The sequence below is a fragment of the Microcaecilia unicolor genome, chromosome 1 (assembly GCF_901765095.1).
Source record: "Microcaecilia unicolor chromosome 1, aMicUni1.1, whole genome shotgun sequence".
Taxonomy (NCBI): domain Eukaryota; kingdom Metazoa; phylum Chordata; class Amphibia; order Gymnophiona; family Siphonopidae; genus Microcaecilia; species Microcaecilia unicolor.
This window is the reverse complement of record NC_044031.1, coordinates 562,000,578-562,021,286: the sequence shown is the minus strand read 5'-3', so window position 1 is coordinate 562,021,286 and position 20,709 is coordinate 562,000,578. Positions and strand designations below refer to the sequence as shown.

At 40.4% G+C, this 20,709-nt stretch overlaps 1 protein-coding gene across 3 annotated transcripts in view; it reads left to right on the top strand.

The window, feature by feature from the left end:
- The window catches only part of RSPO2 (R-spondin 2), a 282,966-nt gene that overhangs the window by 119,677 nt on the left and 142,580 nt on the right, over nucleotides 1-20,709 (top strand). For all 3 annotated transcript variants that reach the window (XM_030190203.1, XM_030190201.1, XM_030190202.1), the window contains exon 3: nucleotides 11,392-11,580. In XM_030190203.1, the coding sequence (XP_030046063.1) occupies nucleotides 11,392-11,580 (189 nt within the window). The remainder of the gene's footprint in view (nucleotides 1-11,391; nucleotides 11,581-20,709) is intronic.

Below are 20,709 nucleotides of genomic sequence, written 5' to 3'. Positions count from 1 at the left end.
GTACATGGCCCCATCCATTCTCCCATTGATGCGGTGAAGTAGTCCTGTGCCCTTAGCAGAGAAACACCCCCAAAACATAACATTTCCACCTCCATGCTTGACAGTGGGGACGGTGTTCTTTGGGTCATAGGCAGCATTTCTCTTCCTCCAAATACGGCGAGTTGAGTTCATGCCAAAGAGCTCAATTTTTGTCTCATCTGACCACAGCACCTTCTCCCAATCACTCTCGGCATCATCCAGGTGTTCACTGGCAAACTTCAGACGGGCCGTCACATGTGCCTTCCGGAGCAGGGGGACCTTGCGGGCACTGCAGGATTGCAATCCGTTATGTCGTAATGTGTTACCAATGGTTTTCGTGGTGACAGTGGTCCCAGCTGCCTTGAGATCATTGACAAGTTCCCCCCTTGTAGTTGTAGGCTGATTTCTAACCTTCCTCATGATCAAGGATACCCCACGAGGTGAGATTTTGCGTGGAGCCCCAGATCTTTGTCGATTGACAGTCATTTTGTACTTCTTCCATTTTCTTACTATGGCACCAACAGTTGTCTCCTTCTCGCCCAGCGTCTTACTGATGGTTTTGTAGCCCATTCCAGCCTTGTGCAGGTGTATGATCTTGTCCCTGACATCCTTAGACAGCTCCTTGCTCTTGGACATTTTGTAGAGGTTAGAGTCTGACTGATTCACTGAGTCTGTGGACAGGTGTCTTTCATACAGGTGACCATTGCCGACAGCTGTCTGTCATGCAGGTAACGAGTTGATTTGGAGCATCTACCTGGTCTGTAGGGGCCAGATCTCTTACTGGTTGGTGGGGGATCAAATACTTATTTTCCTCTGCAGAATGCAAATAAATTCATATACTTTCCACAATGTGATTTTCCGGATTTAATTTGTGATGTGCTATCTCTCACTGTTACCAATAACCTACCCTTCAATTATGGGCTGCTCATGTCTTTGTCAGTGGGCAAACTTACAAAATCAGCAAGGGATCAAATACTTATTTCCACCACTGTATATCGACAAAACAGCTATAAGATAAGTGTTCCCTACACATTTACAAATTTGAGTGTTAGGAGTCATACCGTTAAAATCTGTAAGGTTTTTTTTAGCCTGTGATGATTAGGTAGAAGCTCCCTTAGGTTGAAGTCCAACAACGGAATTTTCTCTCCGTATTTGAGGCTTTTTCCTCCAATATAATACCAGAACAGTAGAAATAGGAGAGTGTATTGATTTAGGAAAGAATTGTTGAATATTTTACACTCTAAAAGCTCTAATTTGGTTACATATAGTTCACTCTAAGGATAAATCAAGACCAGGTATACATATGAAGTATCACATACCATATGTAATGAGTTTATCCTGTTGGACAGACTGGATGGACTGTACAGGTCTTTATCTGCTGTCATTTACTTTGTTACTATAATGGAGAAACAGCAGTGCTAGCTTTTTGCCTCAAAGGAAGGTGAATGGTGTCTTCAAATCTTTTCAAAAAAATAATATAATTTAGTTCCACAGACTTGATTAATTTTATTTTTTTATATTTTATTTTTAATTTCTTATATACTGCTTGAAAGCTATCGAACAGATGCACATGCAGGTACAGTGGGTATTTGCCTATCCCTGGAGGACTCAGTCTAAGGGGTCCTTTTACTAAGCTGTAGTAAAAAGTGGCCTTCACATTTATGCAGGTTTTTCCCTAACGTGCTAAGCCTAATTTTTGCCCCCAGAGTGCACAGCCATTAAAAAGAATTTCCTATGTGAGCATTTCCCAATACCTATTTTGTGGGCACTAAGGGCTCATGCAATCCTGTGCTAAACCAGCTAGTGCAAAGTAATCCAAATGTGCTGACTGATTTAGGGGACCTTTTATCAAGTTATGTTAAAAAGACCTCTGCGGTGGCATTGGCACGCAGTTTTGCCACACACTGAGGCTTCTTTTCCTGCGGCCATTTCCTAGGGGGATCACTTACCACCTCCTGTTTAGGAGGTGACACGTGCTCCTGCGCTAACCCGATAGTAACTAGTGAGCATGCGTTGCTGCCTGATTACTGCTGGTTAAGACCCCACTGCTGAAAAAAATAAAATTATTATTTTAAGTCCTGGAAATGGCATGCGGCACACACCAGCACTGCCACCAGGCTTCTGTGGTAGTCCAGCGGTAAGGCTGATTTGTCATATGCCATTGCCGTGGCAGCCCTACTGCAGCTTTGTAAGAAGGACCCCTTAGTGCAGGAATACCTATGGTCTGCCCCCAAGACACACCCCCTTCAACAAAAAAAATGTAAAATATTTCTTTTGCATGTAGTTAGCATGTGTCAATTTGAAACTTACCACTGGATGCCTTGGTGCATCCTGTGGTAGGCCATTTTAAGTTTCAGTAAGCATACACTAGCGTTTATCATAGCTTAGTCAACGGCTCTTTAAGTTTGTACCTGAGGCAATGGAGGTGACTTGTCCAATATCACAAGGAACTGCACTGGGACTTGAACCAGGCCGGTCTGTTCTTCAGCTTGTTAAGCTACTCCTTCACTCCTATCTGTCAGCTGTAGGTAGGCAACACCAATGTAATTTGAAAGCCAACACAAATGATGACAAAGCTAGTACAGAAAATGGGGTCCAGGTCAAAAGAACCAAAGGCATAATTCCTGAAGGAGTAGGCAGGGAACTGGAATCACAGAGCAAGATTCAAACAGGGACAACCAGCAGAAGGCCACAACAAATGGAACTGGCAACAGAAGCTGGGAAGAATGGGTGATCAACCAATCAGTAAGATAAAAAAAGCAAAGCAGGAAGCTGCTTAGATTTCTGCCTGTCTGGGTGATTCATGCTGGTAAAATCAGATGGTACAAAGCTGGGCTGAATGCGTGTTGAAAAAAGACTTGGTGAGCTTGCTAGATAACATTCAGTACTAGGTAGAAGAGTATCTCAGTGTAAGACTTTAGGCATTGAAGCTGCAATATCAAGATCAGCAAGCCATGTGTGTATCAATGAATAAGGTGCTCTTACATTTTAACCTAGCAATACCATTTCGCTAATATGTCATGAGTGACAAGTCTCAACTTAAACCACAGTCAGAAGCCTGACTGAAAAAAAACATTTTCATTCAGAATTCAAAATGATTAGACAAATTATAGATGCACATACTGAAAGGTGTTCTACTTATGTTTAGTGATGATGATCAGCATGTATCACCTATGAGTGGCCTTGGAGTCTAGCATTTGATAGATTTACCCCTTAGGAGTGGTGTTAGAGCCACAGACTTGAAACAGAAGGATCAGGGTTCAAATTTCACTGACGCTTCTTGGACGAGTGACTTTAACCCTCCATTGCCTCAGGAATAGGAGTCAACTTTTCAGAATGATTGGGGGGTGATAATTTTTTTTTTTTTTTTTACAGGCAGTGCATTCCCCCCCTCCCCCCCCATAACTTAACATCCTGTCTGCTGCAGTCTTCATCTGGGCAGTGGCAGCGCCACTCATAGGCTGCCTGCAACCTGCACCAGGACTTCTTCCCTGAACAGTCCCACCCCTCAGTCCCCCTGTACTGTGCAAATATAAAGAGATGCAAATTTCAAAAACTGACATATTTCAATCACTATACTATAGGTTAACAAATACAAATAAAACAAAAACCATCACCCTCTGATGGTCCAGGAGAAAGAGGGGGAGAAGTTCTCGTCCTCAGACAAGACCTCCATTCTTCTCCTCTTAGAGGAAGAGTCCCTCTGTTCCACCAGAGAAGCAGCCTGGTGGCTGATGAGGAGATATGCTTGATGAAGCAGTAGAACAAATTCAGGATAAAAAGTCTCCTTCCCAACAGAACCCATGTGAAAGTCAGCCAGATCTGTAGAACCTAGCTAAAACTCACAGTAACAACTTTTTCAACTACATCAGAAGTAAGAAGCCTGCAAGGGAATCCATGGAACCACAAAAGAGCAAAAGGGGCACTTAGGGAGGGCAATACTATAACGGAGAAAGAAACTGAATGAATTCTTTGCTTCGGTCTTTACGGAAGAAGGTACGCGATCTGCCTGTATCAGAAATGGTTTTCAATGGTGGTGATGTGGAGGAACTGAAAGAAATCTCGGTGAACCTGGAAGATGTACTGAGCTGAATTTAGATTCATTTTTTCACTGAGTGAAACTAAGAGGGCATTCACTTTTCTATAACGGCTTTAACATAAAACATGCACCACCTGCTGGCCAAACTAGAGAATACACTTCAAAATTAAAACAGGAAAGTATACAATATATTTTATAGGCTTAAAACACACTGTTTCTTCACAGCATCTATATCTGGGTACCAAGTGGTGATGAATATCCAGGTATAACTTTAAACCTCGTGGCCATTGTTTTAAAGCAATGCCAACCACAGAGTTTAAATATGAGGAGTGTGCTCTCTCTTTTTACCTAAGTCTAAGTAATAAGTTACATGAATATATCCTCTGTGAATTCCTCCAAAAGTGTTTTTTTTTTTTTTTTAAAGAGATTTTCTTAATATAATTTATAAATAGTTATTATGCACTCAGAAATTAATTCAGTGTCAAAAGTGCAGGGCTACATGTACTCTCAATGTTTATCGCAAAGGCAGCCAAACCATCCATCATAACGGAAACAGTATTTAACACTTATTTGGACAATGCAATGTCCATTCCCGATTAAACTCAAAAGTGTCCTTAAATGCTGCCTGCATCCAACAACAGATGTGAATTCAACTAAATCCCATTTGCAAAAACGCAAGGGAGTGTGTTCTCTCTTTACAAACACACACATTGAATTACCATATGTGTTGCACTAGCAAACAAGCATAGCTTTGAGTTGATTTTTGTCTTTATATATTAAAGGTAGAGCTTTTAAATTTTGTAGAAGTTGGGAAATGCAACTAAAGCTTGAGATATGATAAAAGTCATTCGAGCTCGTATTTTTCCTCTTGCATGTGATGAGGTGTGTGGTGAAGAGCTATACCTAACTTTCTAGGTTAATCAGTGTAATCCAATTAATAATTCATGTGTCTAGCAATAAACTGTATCTCTGTCTCAGCTTCCTATCTTATTGATATGCACCCATTAAGTCGCCTCTTTCTTGTTTTCACATGAAAGGCCCATCTGTTTACAGCTGTAGAACAGGAGGCAGTGTATAAATGATGCTGTTTTTAGCACTATTACATTGATCACTTGTAAAATATAGATTCCAAGTACTTTGTTGAATATAGAAAGTTTGTGTTAACTTACCTTCACCGATTTGTAGTCCCCAGGTATTGCATTTTTGTGTTTCATCATTTTTTCTTGCTTTTCATAATGGTACATCAAAGTGACACTTTGAAAAAGAAATACAGTAACACTTTCATAATTTTCAGAAAGGAGAGGGAACAAAAGGCAAAACTAAGCTATAACTCAAAGAAATCATTTAGGTCCAGATTCTATATATAATGCCTAAAAAATCCGTGTGGAAGTCAGTTTTGCCTAAGTGTGTTCTATAAGATTTATGTGCAGTATATAGAATACGCTTAGTCGATATCGTGCCTAAATCTGCATGTGCCCATTTATATCAACGAAAACCTGGTGTAAATCCTGGCATGTAGATCTACATGGACTGGGCCCCATTCTATTTTTTTGGAACGCCCAAGAAACACCCATAAATGTGCCCCTTTTGACTGCGTGCATTTATTTTGGACTGCGCACTGCACCATTGAGGTGCAGTTCATTATAGAATGTGCTTACCATGTTGTGCGTGTAACTTTCAATTGTCAATTAGTGCTCATTATTGCTTGTTAAGTGCTGTTAACGCTGATTGGCTTGTTGAGCCAATTAAGTTACACACGCAGTTTTAGAATGCGCTTGGATTTCTGCTTGCAAATCTAGGTGCCATATATAGAATTTCCCCCCTTGTGGCTCACATATTGGAGAGAAAACCCAAGAAAAGATAAACCAGAGGAAGCATGTATTTAAAGGAAAAGTTGAAGGAAAAAGAGTTAGGCTAACATATATACCTAACCCAGTTATCAATGGATAAAAACCATCCAAGGCAACTTATATATTTTTCTCCAGAAGTCTCTTATTTTTCCCGGAAAAATTGAAGCTTAGATGGCTTGAAGAAAATATAAGAATGTTTATCAAAGAGAATCACACATTTACATGGATATCAGAGAGAATTTAGCACCCATGTCCAGCATGTTTTGATGATAAGATAGGAATTTCTTCCTTCTAGCCTGTGCCCATCTTGCAACATCTGGGAAAATAGATACTCCCCCCCCCCCCCCCCCCCCCCCCCCAAGAAATTCACAAAATTAGATTGACAAAAAAAAAAAAAAAGGAAGCCAACAAAGTTGATCTAGCAGTGACCTTGTCTATGGAACGCTCCAGAATTTCAATGACATTCAAGCTGTCTGACTCTGTGTGTGTTTCTAATCAATTTTAAATGATCTTTAAGTATCAAAGCTGTTGATTTTTGACGCAGTTCTTCTATACACCACCCCTGCAATCCTTCACAGAGCCCCACTGCCACATTCTACCTTTGCATCTCCAGCCACTGAAAACTCCATGCGGCACATTGTAAAGAGAAGCAAACAAATTAGGATGATTTTCATAGTGAATTACCATGGTAAACTGGGTATCTGAAAATTGTCCTTATTCAGCAGGCTAAATGTGTGTGCAGTGGTCCATAACCATGTGGGGTGTTTCATGGGCGTTCCAAAAAATAGAATATGGCCCAGTCCACGTAAATCTACATACCAGGATTTACACCAGGTTTTCGTTTGTATAAATGGGCGCATGCAAATTTAGGTGTCATGAAATGACTAAGCGTATTCGATACACCATGCATAAATCTTCTAGAATACGCTTAGGCGAAACTGAGTTCCGTGCGGATTTTTTTTATATCTAGGATGCCTATGTGAAAAGCCCAAAACTGTGCTTAATGTATATATGGTTAAGACATGGCCAAAAAGTAATTTGTTCAAGGCTGATCACACATTCTCTCATCAATATCAAATATTTCCCTACACAATCAAGAATATTGCAAACATACAAATATTAAATTTTATCCCCTATAATATTTCTCAAATAAAAAAGGTTTTCAATTGTTTTCTAACTCATGTAAAACTTCTTTGTATAAATAGTTGAAAGGGAGGTGAATTCCATATCTCTGGGCCAATACCAATTATGAGTCTGTGGTGCTCATTTTCAATGATCTTTTTTTTTTCTGTTTTGATTTATTTCTGTTTATTACCAAAAGAAAAAAACATCTCAAAAAGTGGAAGATGATGGTTTTCATGGGAAAATGTCCAAGTCATGATTTTCAAAACTCACATCCCCCAATCTGCAAACTGGTAATATTCTGAGTTAAACCACCAATTTCCCCATTATATCGACTCCGAATCACTCCTAGGTCTGGACCATAGACTTGGGGCCCTGTTTACAAAGCAGCGTTATAGACGCGTTAACATCTTTAACGCACGTTAACCATGTACTTGCGTTAACTGTGTATGTGCCTACAATATCCCTATAGGTGCCTACACAGTTAACACACACACTAATTGTAGGCACATTAAAAATGCTAATGCTCCTTACTAAACAGGGCCCTAAGGCAGTATCTATAAAAAGTCATATGAACAGGAAAAAAACCCCACTCTAACCTGGTGATAGTGTTCCGTATGGTGTGTAGCATCATAGTAGCAGGCTTTACCTGAGTGGCTGAAAGGCCAGCAATAGATGTACTCGCAGAGGAGAAACAGCAAGAATACATAGAAACATAGCAAATGATGACAGATAAAGACCTGCATGGTCCATGCAGTCTGCCCAACAAGATAAACACATTGCATATGACAGTGGCGTAGCCACAGGTGGTGGGCCTGGGTGGGCCGGGGCCCACCCACTTAGGGCTCAGACCCATCCAACAGTAGCACATGGTAATTAATTAATTTATTGCATTTGTATCCCACATTTTCCCACCTCTTTGCAGGCTCTCCACAATATTGGCACCTTCGCATTCTCAGTTTTCAGCGCATGCCTGCTGCAGACTACCAAGGTGGAGACTGGAGAGAAGCATTTTCCCACCATCTGAGAGATTTTTTTGGTGTGGGGGTGGGAGAGAGAACATTTGGTGCCCACCCAAAATCTGCTGTCTGGCTACGCCCCTGTCATACGATATGATGCAGTATAACATAATTCGCTCTTGATCTTGATCTGTCCTTGCCATTTTCAAGGTATAGACTGTAGAAATCTGCCCAGCACTTGTCTTATTCCCCACTACTGGAGTTTATTCTCCAACTATTGGAGTTGCTGTCGAAGCCCACTCCAGCCTCTTCAGATCTGTTTAGCCATAATCAGTGCATAGACAGTGGAAATCTGCCCAGCATTGGCCTTGTTCCTTTGGCGCAAACGCAACATTTCTGAGATGACAAGTTTGTAAATTCTAGCAGCATTTCTACACTGCTCAGCTAAAAAAAAAAAAAGCAAAGAGGACTTATGCCAACCTAATCCAAAATTCCAGCAATTCTAATTTTTTTTTTAAACTGTTCTATGTTTTCTTGTTCTCAACTTTCTCAGCTAAGTCATGCCTCAGATTCTTGAACTGTTCCTCTTGCTGATGCGTTAGCCCATTGTTTTCTTAAAAAGTTCAAAACAGGTTTAAAAACCTTTTTACATTTTTAGAGATCTCTCTCTGGAGAACAAATAGCTAGATTTCTTTTCCCTCAAAGCATAACCGAGTTAGTCTACCTGCTTCTAACTTGAATCAGCATAGTCCATAGGTCTGTTTGGGGCCCTTTTATAGAGCGGCGGTAAGCCCAACATGGGCTTACCACTCGCTCTTCTGGGACTAACGCTGGCCCAACGAAGCCGCCAGCAGTAGTCTCACTCTGAGTGCGCGCCATTTCTGGGGGAAAAAGAAAACCCCTGGAAAATGCTTATGCATTGGTAAACCAGTAGTAATCGCTGCAAGCTGCTTGGTTACTGCTGGATTAGCGCAGGAACCCTTATTGCCACCTCAATGGGTGTGTCTGGGAGCTTTTTATCTGCTGCGGTAAAAAGGACCCTGGCACACAAGAAAAATGACCACTTCCGCAGGCCCTTTTTTCCCCACAGCTTGATAAAAGGATCCCTTTGTGTTTTTTTTTATCAGGTATTATATACTGGGCCCTGTTTACTATGCTGCGCTTTAGGTGTGAAAACTTTTTAGTGCGTGCTAATGCTAAAGATACCTATAGGAATATAGTAACATAGTAGATGATGGCAGATAAAGACCTGTATGGTCCATCCTGTCTGCCCAACAAGATAAACTCATATGTGCTACTTTACATGTATACCTGACCTTGATTTATCCTTGCCCTTTTCGGGGCATAGACCGTAGAAGTCTGCTCAGTACTTAGCACGCCTCCCAACCACCGGTGCTGCCATCCAATCACCGCTAAGCTTCTGAGGATCCATTTCTTCTGAATAGGATTCTTTTATGTTTACCTCATGCATTTTTGAATTCCGTTACTGTTTTCATCTCCACCACCTCCCGCGGGAGGGCATTCCAAGTATCCACCACTCTCTCTGTGAAAAAATACTTCCTGACATTTTTCTTCAGTCTGCCCCCCCTTCAACCTCATTTCATGTCCTCTAGTTCTACCGCCTTCCTATTTCTAGAAAAGATTTGTTTGCGGATGGGTGTATCTGTCATTACCACGCACACTAATAAATTAGCACGCCTATAGCATGGCCTAGTAAACAGGGCCCACTATGTTATATGAATAACATATGATCTTTTTTGTGGCAGTTATAAGATGTTTGCTTCCAAATCTAGATACTGATATTTTTTCTTCCTTGCACGCTGCACTTAGTATGGGGTTCTGAATCACAGATTTCCAAAATCTCTTTATGAATAGGGCTTGATATGTAAATCGAGCTCTTGTTGACCATATAGCAAATGTGCTACCCTACTGATGATGCATAAGGCTGGTCCCATCCTAAGCAATTTAAATAATTCAATGGAAAACTAATGACTAAAGTTTATAGCATTGTTAAGATTTAAATTTGCCATTTAAGCTATTGTTTATCAATTTTGTTTACAATAATATATCAATTAATATTCATCACTGAACAATAAATTGAAGGCGCATGGAGTCCATATATCCAATACTACAAAACTAATCTCCACAATATTAGCAATTGTAAAAACACTTAGAGAGGACTGAGTTTTCTGAGGCTTTTTCCTCTCATACTTTATCTTTATCTATCTCTATATTTATTGACAAACGCTTATAAAGTCAAAAGGGCTCCAGTTTTATCGTTGGCATAGAAATACCTCTCCATACCATACTTTTTTAAAAAACAAACTAAGGGGGTCTTTTACTAAAGTTTAGCTCGAGTTATCTGCAGCAGGGCCCATTTTGTTCCTATGGGCTCTGCTGCAGATAGCTCGAGCTAAGCTTTAGTAAAAGACCCCCTAATATTTGTTGTTTATTTATTTGTTTTTTTAAACTTAAATACTCTTCCGGTAGTGGTGAAACATTTTATTCTATCTATGTCCAACAATGGTCAGTGTTTTGCTATCAATGTGTCATGGATCACTAGGAACAGTGATGTTCGCTAACAGTCAGAGTGATCACACCGTTTGGCCCTGATGCAGTGAAATATTGGCCTTTGTTGGACATGGATTGTTAAACTGAAATGCTTCAATGCTACAGGAGGAGTATTGAAGATATTGGGATTTATTAACCGCCTTTATGAAGAGATTCACCCAAGGTGGTGTACAGCAGGTGCAGTTTAACATAAAACTTACCATTTTGTTAATAGCACACCAATAGTAAAATAGCCAAGAATAAACATAAATACAATAAATAAGGTAAACTTGAAAACAGTAAATTGAAATCTTAATAATACAACTACTGTGAAACAATATCAAAAATATACACATTTTACAACACTGGAATTCAAATACCAGAGATACAATACAATGATTAATAACAATTAATGATTAAGAATAATACATAGTAGTTTGTTTAAACAAAGTATGGTATGAAGAGGTTTTTTTACGCCAGTGGTAGAACTGGATCAGCGCTGCTTACGTCTAGTATTTTGACCATGTAATCAGTTTGAGCTCTCATACTTTATATGTTTATGATATTGTATTGTAAAATTGGATTCTTACAACAAATTACTTTCTTATGCATTATTCTTTGTTATGTATCCTATACTGTTGTAAGTCACATAGAACTCAAACTTGTTTGGGATGATGTGGGATATAAATGTCATAAATAAATGAATACATTTATAGACACGGTCCCATCTAAGTGTCTTTACAACTGCTAATATTGTGGAGGTTGGGTCTGTAGTATTCAATTTATATTCAGCTAGAAATATTTATTTTGATTACTAATATAATCTCTTGATTTATTTTGTTATGTTTTGCAGCGAGCTATGGCCCGAATCCAATTTGCAAAGGATGCCTTTCTTGCTCAAAGGACAATGGGTGCATCAGGTGTCAGCCAAAGCTTTTCTTTTTTCTTCGAAGAGAAGGAATGAGGCAGCATGGAGAGTGCTTGCATTCTTGTCCATCCGGGTATTACGGACTCCGAGCTCCAGATATGAACAGATGTTCGAGTAAGAAAATGTATTTTTTTCACAGTTGCTTTACTGATGCTTACACAAACAAGGTTAAAGATAACATTACTTTTGTACAGTAGGCGGTATTTCAAACACCTAATAATCCATTATGGAATTCTTCCTGATTGATGTCCATTGCAAAGTTATTAAAATGATCCTGTGATTAAAAATTGACTTGATATTTAAAAGCATTAATTGACACCGCATAAAATTATTCTAAAAGCTATACACACAAATTAATGCATAAAACACACTATCGCAGGTTCTAGGCATAAGTTTATGTGTATAGAGGGAGGAGGGCTTTGAGGAGGCTCATGGGAGGTGCTAGCAGTTATCTCTCTTGGTTTTTTTGAGTTAGATGAGTGAAAAACAGGCCTAACTCAGTGGCGTTTTCTAGCCATCAAAGAAACGTATATGGAGCAGCAGTGCTAAACCTATAGCCTGATGGAATATACAAATATCCCAGGATTCTATAAAGGCAGCTATAATTTGGGTGTGATCCTGAGATGCATACACAAATTGGTTAATGGCCAATTAACGGCAATAATTGGGTTCTATTAACTGTTCATGTTAATTGTCACCAATTAGGATTTAACACTGGGTGCCCAAATCCCGTAGCATTCTACCCAAAAGGGGTTATGGCCATGGGAAGGGGTATGGGTAGGTCAGGGGCATTCTGAAAATTGGTATCTAAATTGGGCACCAGGAATTACACCTGCAGGCGTAAGTTCTGGCGCCCAAATTTGGATGTGGGACTCGGCGCCACACGCTATTCTATAAAGGGCACTCAACCCAGGGCTCTTTTTACTCTGCCTCCCATTGAGATGGCGGTAACCGGGCAGCACACAGTGATGCCCGATTACTGCTGGGTTACTGTCGGTAAGCCATTTCTGGGGGGGTGGGGGGGTGGTGGTTGTTTTTCCCTTGAAATGGCATGTGCTTGGGGCAGGACTACCACCGGCGGCTGTGTTGGGCTGGCGGCAGTCCCGAAAGAGCAAGAGGTAAGCTGGAGCTGGGCTTACCGCTGCTCTGTAAAAGGGCCCCTTAATGTTTTAAAGTTCTTTTTTTGTTAATATTTTATTGTATTAGTTATGACTTGTTTTATGATTTGCTATATTGTGAACTGCTTTGGTGCCCAATGCTGTAATATGGTATATCAAATGATCAAATCAAATCAGTGTTCCAGTGGTCACAGGATCTATATTGGGGGGTGGGGGGGGGGGGGTTCAATTTCTTTTTTGGTCTGTATATTTCTTTTTTTTTTTTTTAATTATTATTTCTTCATATATTTCAATATTTCATCACAATACGTGAATATGCAATTGGCATTTATACAAGAGGCAAAAATAAAAAATAAAAGGAAATATCATTAACAGCCTTTCTGTCCACAAGTTTAGGAAATTTGAAATCCAAGAATTTAGATTTTAAAGTAAAACATATAGCAATAATTATGGACTGGTGGTTGCAACCTCTGGTTCAGACCCCAGCCTGCATTTAGGGAGGGCATACAACATTCAGTTCCACTCTAGCATCTAGAAATTGTTTTAACTGTTTTGGGTCTTCAAATTGAAACTGTTTACCCTCAAGCATTACATTACAATAACAAGGAAAACGTAATATAAAAGTTGCTCCCAGTGCCACCACCCTAGGGCGGAGTTCCAAAAAGGCCCTCCGTCTCATCTGTGTAGGCCTTGAGAGATCAGGAAAAATACAAATTTTTGAGCCCAAAAACAGATTTTCTAAGTGTCTCAAGGAAAGCCTTAATACGGCATTCCTATCAGGGTCCAGCACAAAAGTAACAAGCAGAGTCAACCTCTGAGTAATTATTTCCAATGAACTTTCAAGGAAAGAAGTAAGATCCATTCCTTCCCCTGCTATCGGGGGATTTTCTTCCACCACTCCACCACTCCTGATGTAATAAGCCCGAGTAAGGGGAGGCAGTGAGTCCTTATTCATTCCAAGAATATCAATCATATATATTTTAACCATGTCCAAAGGGGAAATTAAAGGCGATTTGGGAAAATTAAGAAACCTGAGGTTAAGTCTTCTAGCCTGGTTTTCCAGGTACTCCAATCTTTTATGTAGGAAATTATTATCCTTAACCAAAGCTGTTTCTACAGATCCCATTTCTTGAATTTTAATATTCACAGTCTCCAAATCTAAGGTTTTCTGTGCAGTCTTTTGCGCCTGAAGCAGGGCAGCCTCAGAAAGAGTCTCTATGTCAGAAGTATTCATTTTAAAGTAGATTGCATAGAAGTGTGAATGCTGTAAACCATATCCCTTAGTGACTCTAATGTCACAGTTGCTGGTCTATTCACACCTCTAATGGCTGGAGAAGGGTGAGGTTGATCTTCAACATGAGCAAGTTTAGAAACTATATCCTGGGGCAATACCTTTGAAGCTGATTGTAGCAATAGTTCTCGGCGGCGTTGAGATTCAGCCTCCGTTACTGCAGACACTCCCTCAAACAGGTCGGGCTGAGCTCCTTAGGCTTCCTTCCCTGTCAGAGCTGCCAGCAACTCCCCTCCAGGCTAGGGTGGAGCAACTCGTTCCAGGGGGCTCAGGGAAGCCCCGTGTCCATTCTCAATCGACGCCGAAGTGCCGAGAGTTGCAAAGGGGGTCGAAAAACCCTGAGGACCTGGTTGCTGTCTGAAAAATTGCAAAGTTGTCTGCCTCGTCGCTGAAGAAGTCACAGGAGCTGAGGGATGTTCCTTCACTTTTCCCCTCCGTTTCCCCATGCTTGATGAGGAGACACAGGCACCGAAGAGGACCTACAAACAGAGCAACTTCCAGGAGCTAACACAGGTGCATCCATTCACAACGCCATCTTGGATCCTCGGTCTGTATATTTCTAATTTTGTTTTCTTATTCTTTACTTGATGGCCTGTGTTAACAATGCTGAATTTTCATAAGGAAGTTTATTGAAGTTTGAGTTCTTGGTGTTGGTATGATATGGCAAGTTTCTGAGTGTCCATTTGCAGGGTTTTATCACTTCATATAGGGTCTGGCAGTGGAGAGAGACAGACTGTGCCAGGTGGAGGGAGGAAAAGGAAAGAGAGAGAGAGATGGGGTGAAGGAAAGGGGAGGAGAAAGGGAGATAAAGAAGGGAGAAAAGGTGGAGGGAAGAGAAAAAAAGGCAAAAGGAGAAGGAGGGTAAGGAGGCAGGCAAGGAAAGATGAAAGAAGAGCTGAAAGAAGTGTAGGAAGGAATGATGTTCAAGTTCAACTTTATTTTGATATATCGGAAAGTCATACAGATACACCTAAGTGGTTTACAGAGCCATAAAATGGCGAGAGTCAATATTAAAACAACTAGACGAAAGGAGACAGAGGTAGAAGGAAAACACACGGTAAAAACAAAAGGAAAGAATAATTACATTGTCATTAAGAGCTCAAGAGCAAAAGGGAGGGAAAAACAAGAGGTAGCACACTGCTTCAGATAGAACCAAAAAACAAAATCATATTTGTTTGAAGGCTTAAGTAAATAGGTGAACCTCAAGGCTGCTCTTAAATGTTTAGTGGGAGAGTTCAGCCTTGATCCAGAAAGAGGGTGCAATGATGCTAAAGCAAGTGTTTTTTGAAGAAAGTGAAGACATGTATGATGAAAGGACAATGAGTAATTGCTGTTGGGAAGAGCAAAGTGTATGCTGTGGTGCATAGGGAGCAAGATGTTTTGTCAGGGCCTCCAGAATGCAGTGTCTGGTGAACAATAGTGAGATATTTAAACGGGACTAACAGCCAGTGTTCCAAAATAAACTATGGTGTTACATGATCATGTCTATTTTTAATAAACAGCAATTTAATAGCAGTATTCTGAACAAGCTGAAGTCTCTGGATCTCAGTGAGCAGTAAACCATGATATGAAGAATTGTAGTAGTCTAATTTTGAGTCGGAATAAAGGGAAGGGTAGTATGGAGGAGAAAAAAGGGATGTATTGGAGGAAGAGAAGAGAGAGAGGTTACAGAGGAGGAAGTTAAGGAGAGGTGAAGGCGGGCATAGCCACAGGTGTGCCTAGATGGGACTAGGCCCACCCACTTTGGGCTGAGATTCACCGAACAGCAGTGCCCCCTTAGTATGGCTTGTGGGGATCCTCAATCCTTGCCAGTTGAAGACCACCTCCAGTTTTCCTAAGGTGCCAGGTGGTCCAGAACACCATGCCACCAAGCTACCATGTTCTGCAGTCAGCTCAGCAGCATTTCTGAGCCTGAGATGGCACCTAGTGCATGCTGACTTCTCATGCATTTAGTGCCCACCCATTCTGCCCCTAGGTCCACCCAAAATTTGCTGTCTGGCTATGCTGCTGGTTGGGAAAGAATGAGTGAGTGGACAGGTGTCACGATTGTGACTTTTTCTTGGTTTGTGCTCCTCTCACCCTCTGGTGGCCAGAACCAGTGGCTGCCATAGACTTTCCAGACTCACTTTTCGGTCCGGTCCAGATATTTTAGCCCTCCAGTCTTGCTTGGAAGTTGGGCAGCTAGCCTCACCCGTAGCTGCTTCGTGATTCCTGTAGCTGAGCTTCAGCTGCTGGTGGCCTTAGTAACCGCCTGGAAACCTTCTGAGTTTGCCTTTGCAAATGTCAAAGGTCGCGGTCTGTGTTTGTGCTGTTAGGAGCACTTCTGCTTTGTTGAACTTCCCTGCTTTTCCCTGTTGGCTCCCCTGCTTTCCCCTTTTGGTGCTTAGGAGCACTTCGGTCTTGTTGGTGTGCTATGTGGTGCATTTCTGTTTTTGTTTTTTTTTTTCTGTTTTGTTGGTGCTGTTAGGAGCACTTCTGCCTTGTTTTGGTTTATGTTTGTATGCCTTGTCTTGTTCCCTCTAGTGTTTGTCTGCCTTGTCTGTCTTGGGCTGCTTGGCAGCTTTCAGTCTTGACTCATACCTGTCTGTGTTTCTTTCTTAGTGGCTGCGCTGCAGCTTTCAGTCCTTGCCCTTTAGACTGTCTGTGTATCTTGCCTAGTGGCTGCTTGTTCTTGAGCCTGTTTTCTAGACCCTGTGTGTATCCTGTTGGTATCCAGTTCCTACCCTGTCCGGTAAGTCCTGCCGGCCACCTGCACCCAGGGGCTTAATCTCTGGGGAATGGTGGTCAAGCGCAGGTGAAGTCTAGCTGTTCCTGCTCTGCCTGTTCCAGCTTTGCCTCGGCTGCAACTCCAGTCCAGGGTTCCAGTCCTGTTCTGCCTTGTCTCTGGTTTGAGGGTGGTTTTGCCTGCCACTGCCGCTCCTTGGCAGAGGTCCAAGGGCTCACAAATCCAGTTCTGCCTTGAAAGCCTGTCAATAGGAAGAATATGTGTGAGGGGAAGAGGAGCAAGGGGGGTGTGAGGGGAGAGAGGGAGAGGAGAATGGAAGAGTGTAGATGGGATAAAAAAAAAACACGAAAAAGGGGAAATTAAAAAAATGAAACCAAGAAATAGCATAACTGTGTGATCTTCACTTTCTTTTGAGCAGGGGCCACATTGGCAAAAATTCTTTGTGAGAGATGGAGCAGTAGCTGAACAAAGTGGCTGGTGTCCTGGGCAATGAAAGAAAAAAAAAGTCTTTCAGTGATGATGCATATATTCTGACAGTTGAAGGACATTCAGATCAACATGTGATACGAAACTGGATAAATGAAATGCACTTAAAAGGTTTAAACAAATATACATAAATAAATAATTTAAAAATACACTATTAAGATCCAAGATGGTGGCTGTGAGGTAAAGGTTGCAGGATTCCTCTTCTCTCTTTTCTTCTCTTTACTTTAAGATGGGGAAATGAAAGGGCTGGTTGGCTGGCCATTGTTGGCTTGATAGATTCTTTTGAGACATGCATGAGAGCAAAATATAAATCCAGAGAGTGCTGGAACTGCCTGCCAATGGAGGAGGTGGTGAGTGTTACTTGGGGCCAGAGGTCACCTTGAACCCAGATGGAAGGACTCGTCACAGCAGGCTGCAGAGGCAAAGCTCCCCTGTCTAAAGGGACTGGAGCATATTGTTTGAGGGAATGCGAGCAACTGACGAGCGGGATGAGTCAGGTCCTTGAAAGTGCATTAGAGAAGAGTATTGCAGAACAATTTGGCAGAGCAGTGGGGTTAATGTGTCCTTAAGATGGAGGAGCCCTGGGATTGATGCTTGTCATTTCCAGAGGTGAAGATGGGGTAGGAAGAGTTGATTTTGGAGGTGCCCCTAAAGAACTACCTAAGACATTATTGTGGAAAGCTGCAGAAATGTCTTTGGAATCAATATGGCTTTACATATCAGATTTTGGCAAAATGATTCTTCCAGTGATAGATACTTTGGCACCTCATATTAATGTATTGAAACATAAACTAAACATATAATTCTCAACTATCTAAAATTGCTCCTTTAATTGAACACCCCCCCAAAAAAAAGAAGAAATCAATTCAGCAAGTTGTCTCTTTGATGCAGTCTGTTCAAATGACATACATGTCTGATTTATCTGCTATTCTCAAGAGTTCCCAGTTTAAATTGAGTACTATTATCTCTAATTAAAGATTTATAAATTTTCTATTTTTACCAAAGATATCTGTTCAATGATTTGAATAAGAGAGTTTTTCTTGAAGTTTTGCATTTCTCAGGAAACAATGCCGCTGATTGTGCAAGCATGCTATTTACCAGTTTAAAAATGTGGCTCTTGGCTTTCTAATAGAGAGATTACTGTGGACTCCCTGGAAAATAGAAAAGAGCTGGATGATTGTAGAAGTTCTTCTGGGACATTGATTGCGACTTGTGTGAATAGTTCTGATAGAGATATGCTACTTAAATATTTTAGATCTAAGCAGAAGTAATTTTTGGATAAAAAGCTTTTTTGACTTCCTGGATGTGTCACGTGAAAATCAGAAAAGATGACAGCAATTTTTGCTATTTTAGCCTGGAGTAGTTCATTTGGGAGCATCCTTTTTTTCTAAAATTTCCTTCATTATTAGACAAATTGTATGTTTTTTTAAGGACTCTGTTTACTAAGTTGCGCTAGCATTTTTAGCATGTGCAGAAAATTAGTGCGTGCTCTGTAGGCGCCCATACGAATATTGTGGGCGCCTACACAGTTAGTGCACGCTAATGGTTAGCACACGATAAAAGCACTAACATGCCTCTAGTGCGGCTTAGTAAACAGGGCCCTAAGGGACTTGTTTACTAAGGTGCACTAGCGTTTTTATCACACTAACGCTAGAGACACCCATATATTCCTTTGGGTGTTTCTAGCGTTAGTGCTCGCTAATTTTTAGCGCATGCTAAGAACGCTAGCATGCCTATAGCTCGTCTTAGTAAACAGTGCCCATACATTAAGATGTTTCCATTTTATTAATCTCCTTTGTTGGGATTGGATCTTCTATTTTGTGGACTTAAGCTAGATGCATGCACCTGGATATTTAAGCTAAGTTGAAGTTTATATTCAATAATGCTAATGTTGAGATAGCTGAACCTGATTTATTCCACACGGAAGTTCCCTGTATTCGTATGTTAAGCGCTTGAAGATAGTACAGATAAAAACCTCCAAGCTCTAATATTAATAAGAAGAAAAATTATAAAAAAAAAACTTAAAAAAAAAGTAAAAATTAAAATAGGAGGAAGGTGGGAAACGTAGATGAGAATGGTCGCAAAATAGAGGGACACCGATAGTAGTGAATGGTGAATAATATCCCTGGCGACTGGTTGAGACGCTCCCTCAACATAAGGCACACTCCTTTGTTTTTCTACTAGCTTATATATTGCTATTAAAAAGAGTCCTAGTAGAGAATTGCCTCAAGAAATTAGCAGTTAGATTGTCTAGAAATAAGCAGTGAATTTTCCCCAAGTTCATTTTAATAGTGGCCTATGGACTTGTCCTTTAGGAAGCCATCCAAACCTTTTTAAAACCCCACTAAGCTAACCACTTTTACTACATTCTCTGGCAATGAATTCCAGAGTTTAATTACATGTTGTGAAGAAATATTTTATATACATTTGTTTCTCTATATATGTTTTTTTATGAGTTGAATTAAAAAAAAAAAGAATGTTTCTCACATGTTGCCCTGTTTAGTGTATGAATAAAAATATTTTAGTTCATGTTTGTTATAATATGCATTGTTTAGTTTTATGTGTTTTGATTTCACATGTTTTACAGCTTATTTTGAAAAATGCCAATTGACTTGAACCTTTATTTTTTGGGACCAATTATAACCTAGTAAATAACATCTTCATTTTTATTATATTTTAGAAATGCATATATGGCATCTGATCCTTTGTTTCACTCTTTGTGACAGCTTTATTCTCTTCTGTTGTTTTAATAATACATTTATTTATTTAAATAATTTATTTGTGTATATATACGTGCATTTGCTTTAATCATTATATAGTTTGAATATATTTATATGGAAGCAGGTAGAGAAACATGTCAGATCCACTTAAATAAATTTCTTGTGGTTCACCAAGAGTTGTGCATGACCAACCTCTTCTTCTATGTGTTGCTACTTCATCTGAACACAGATAACTGAGTTAGGGCCCCATTTACTAAGCCGCGCTAGAGGCGTGTTAGTGCTTTTAGCGCGCGCTAACTGTGTAGGCCCCCACAATATTCCTATGGGCACCTACACAGCATGTGCTAATTTTGTGTACGCGCTAAAAATGCTAGCACACCTTAGTAAATAGGGCCCTTAGTGAATTGTGGTCAATGAATTGCTGACTGAAAATATTGATAGCTGAAAGGGGGTAGAGAGGGGAGAAAGTAAAAATAGCGAGTCCAAGGTGGATGTTTTTGCCTTGGAGGGGTATAATAGATTAAGATAATGACCAACCATAGATTAAGATAATGACCAACCAGGCTCTCTAAAGATGACTGACAGCGTCTAAGTTGCAGCTTGGCTAGAGCATGAAGCCAGGAAGAGACCATGAGATTGGAGGGACATGTAACATTCAACCTATAAGAATAAAGGTTGCATGGCTCATGCAGGAAGCTAGTTTGCTAAATGCAGCAAAGTTTTACAGAAGCATAATACGAGCTTCCATGCACAAAGCCTGTGGGCCGAACATCTAGGCATATTTTGTCACCTAAGCAATGATAAGGTATATTTAGAAATTCTTAAAATACTTTCTAAACTGATGTTGTCCACTGATGGTTTACTACTTGGACAAATATTTGAAACCAGGGCAACTTTGTTTCT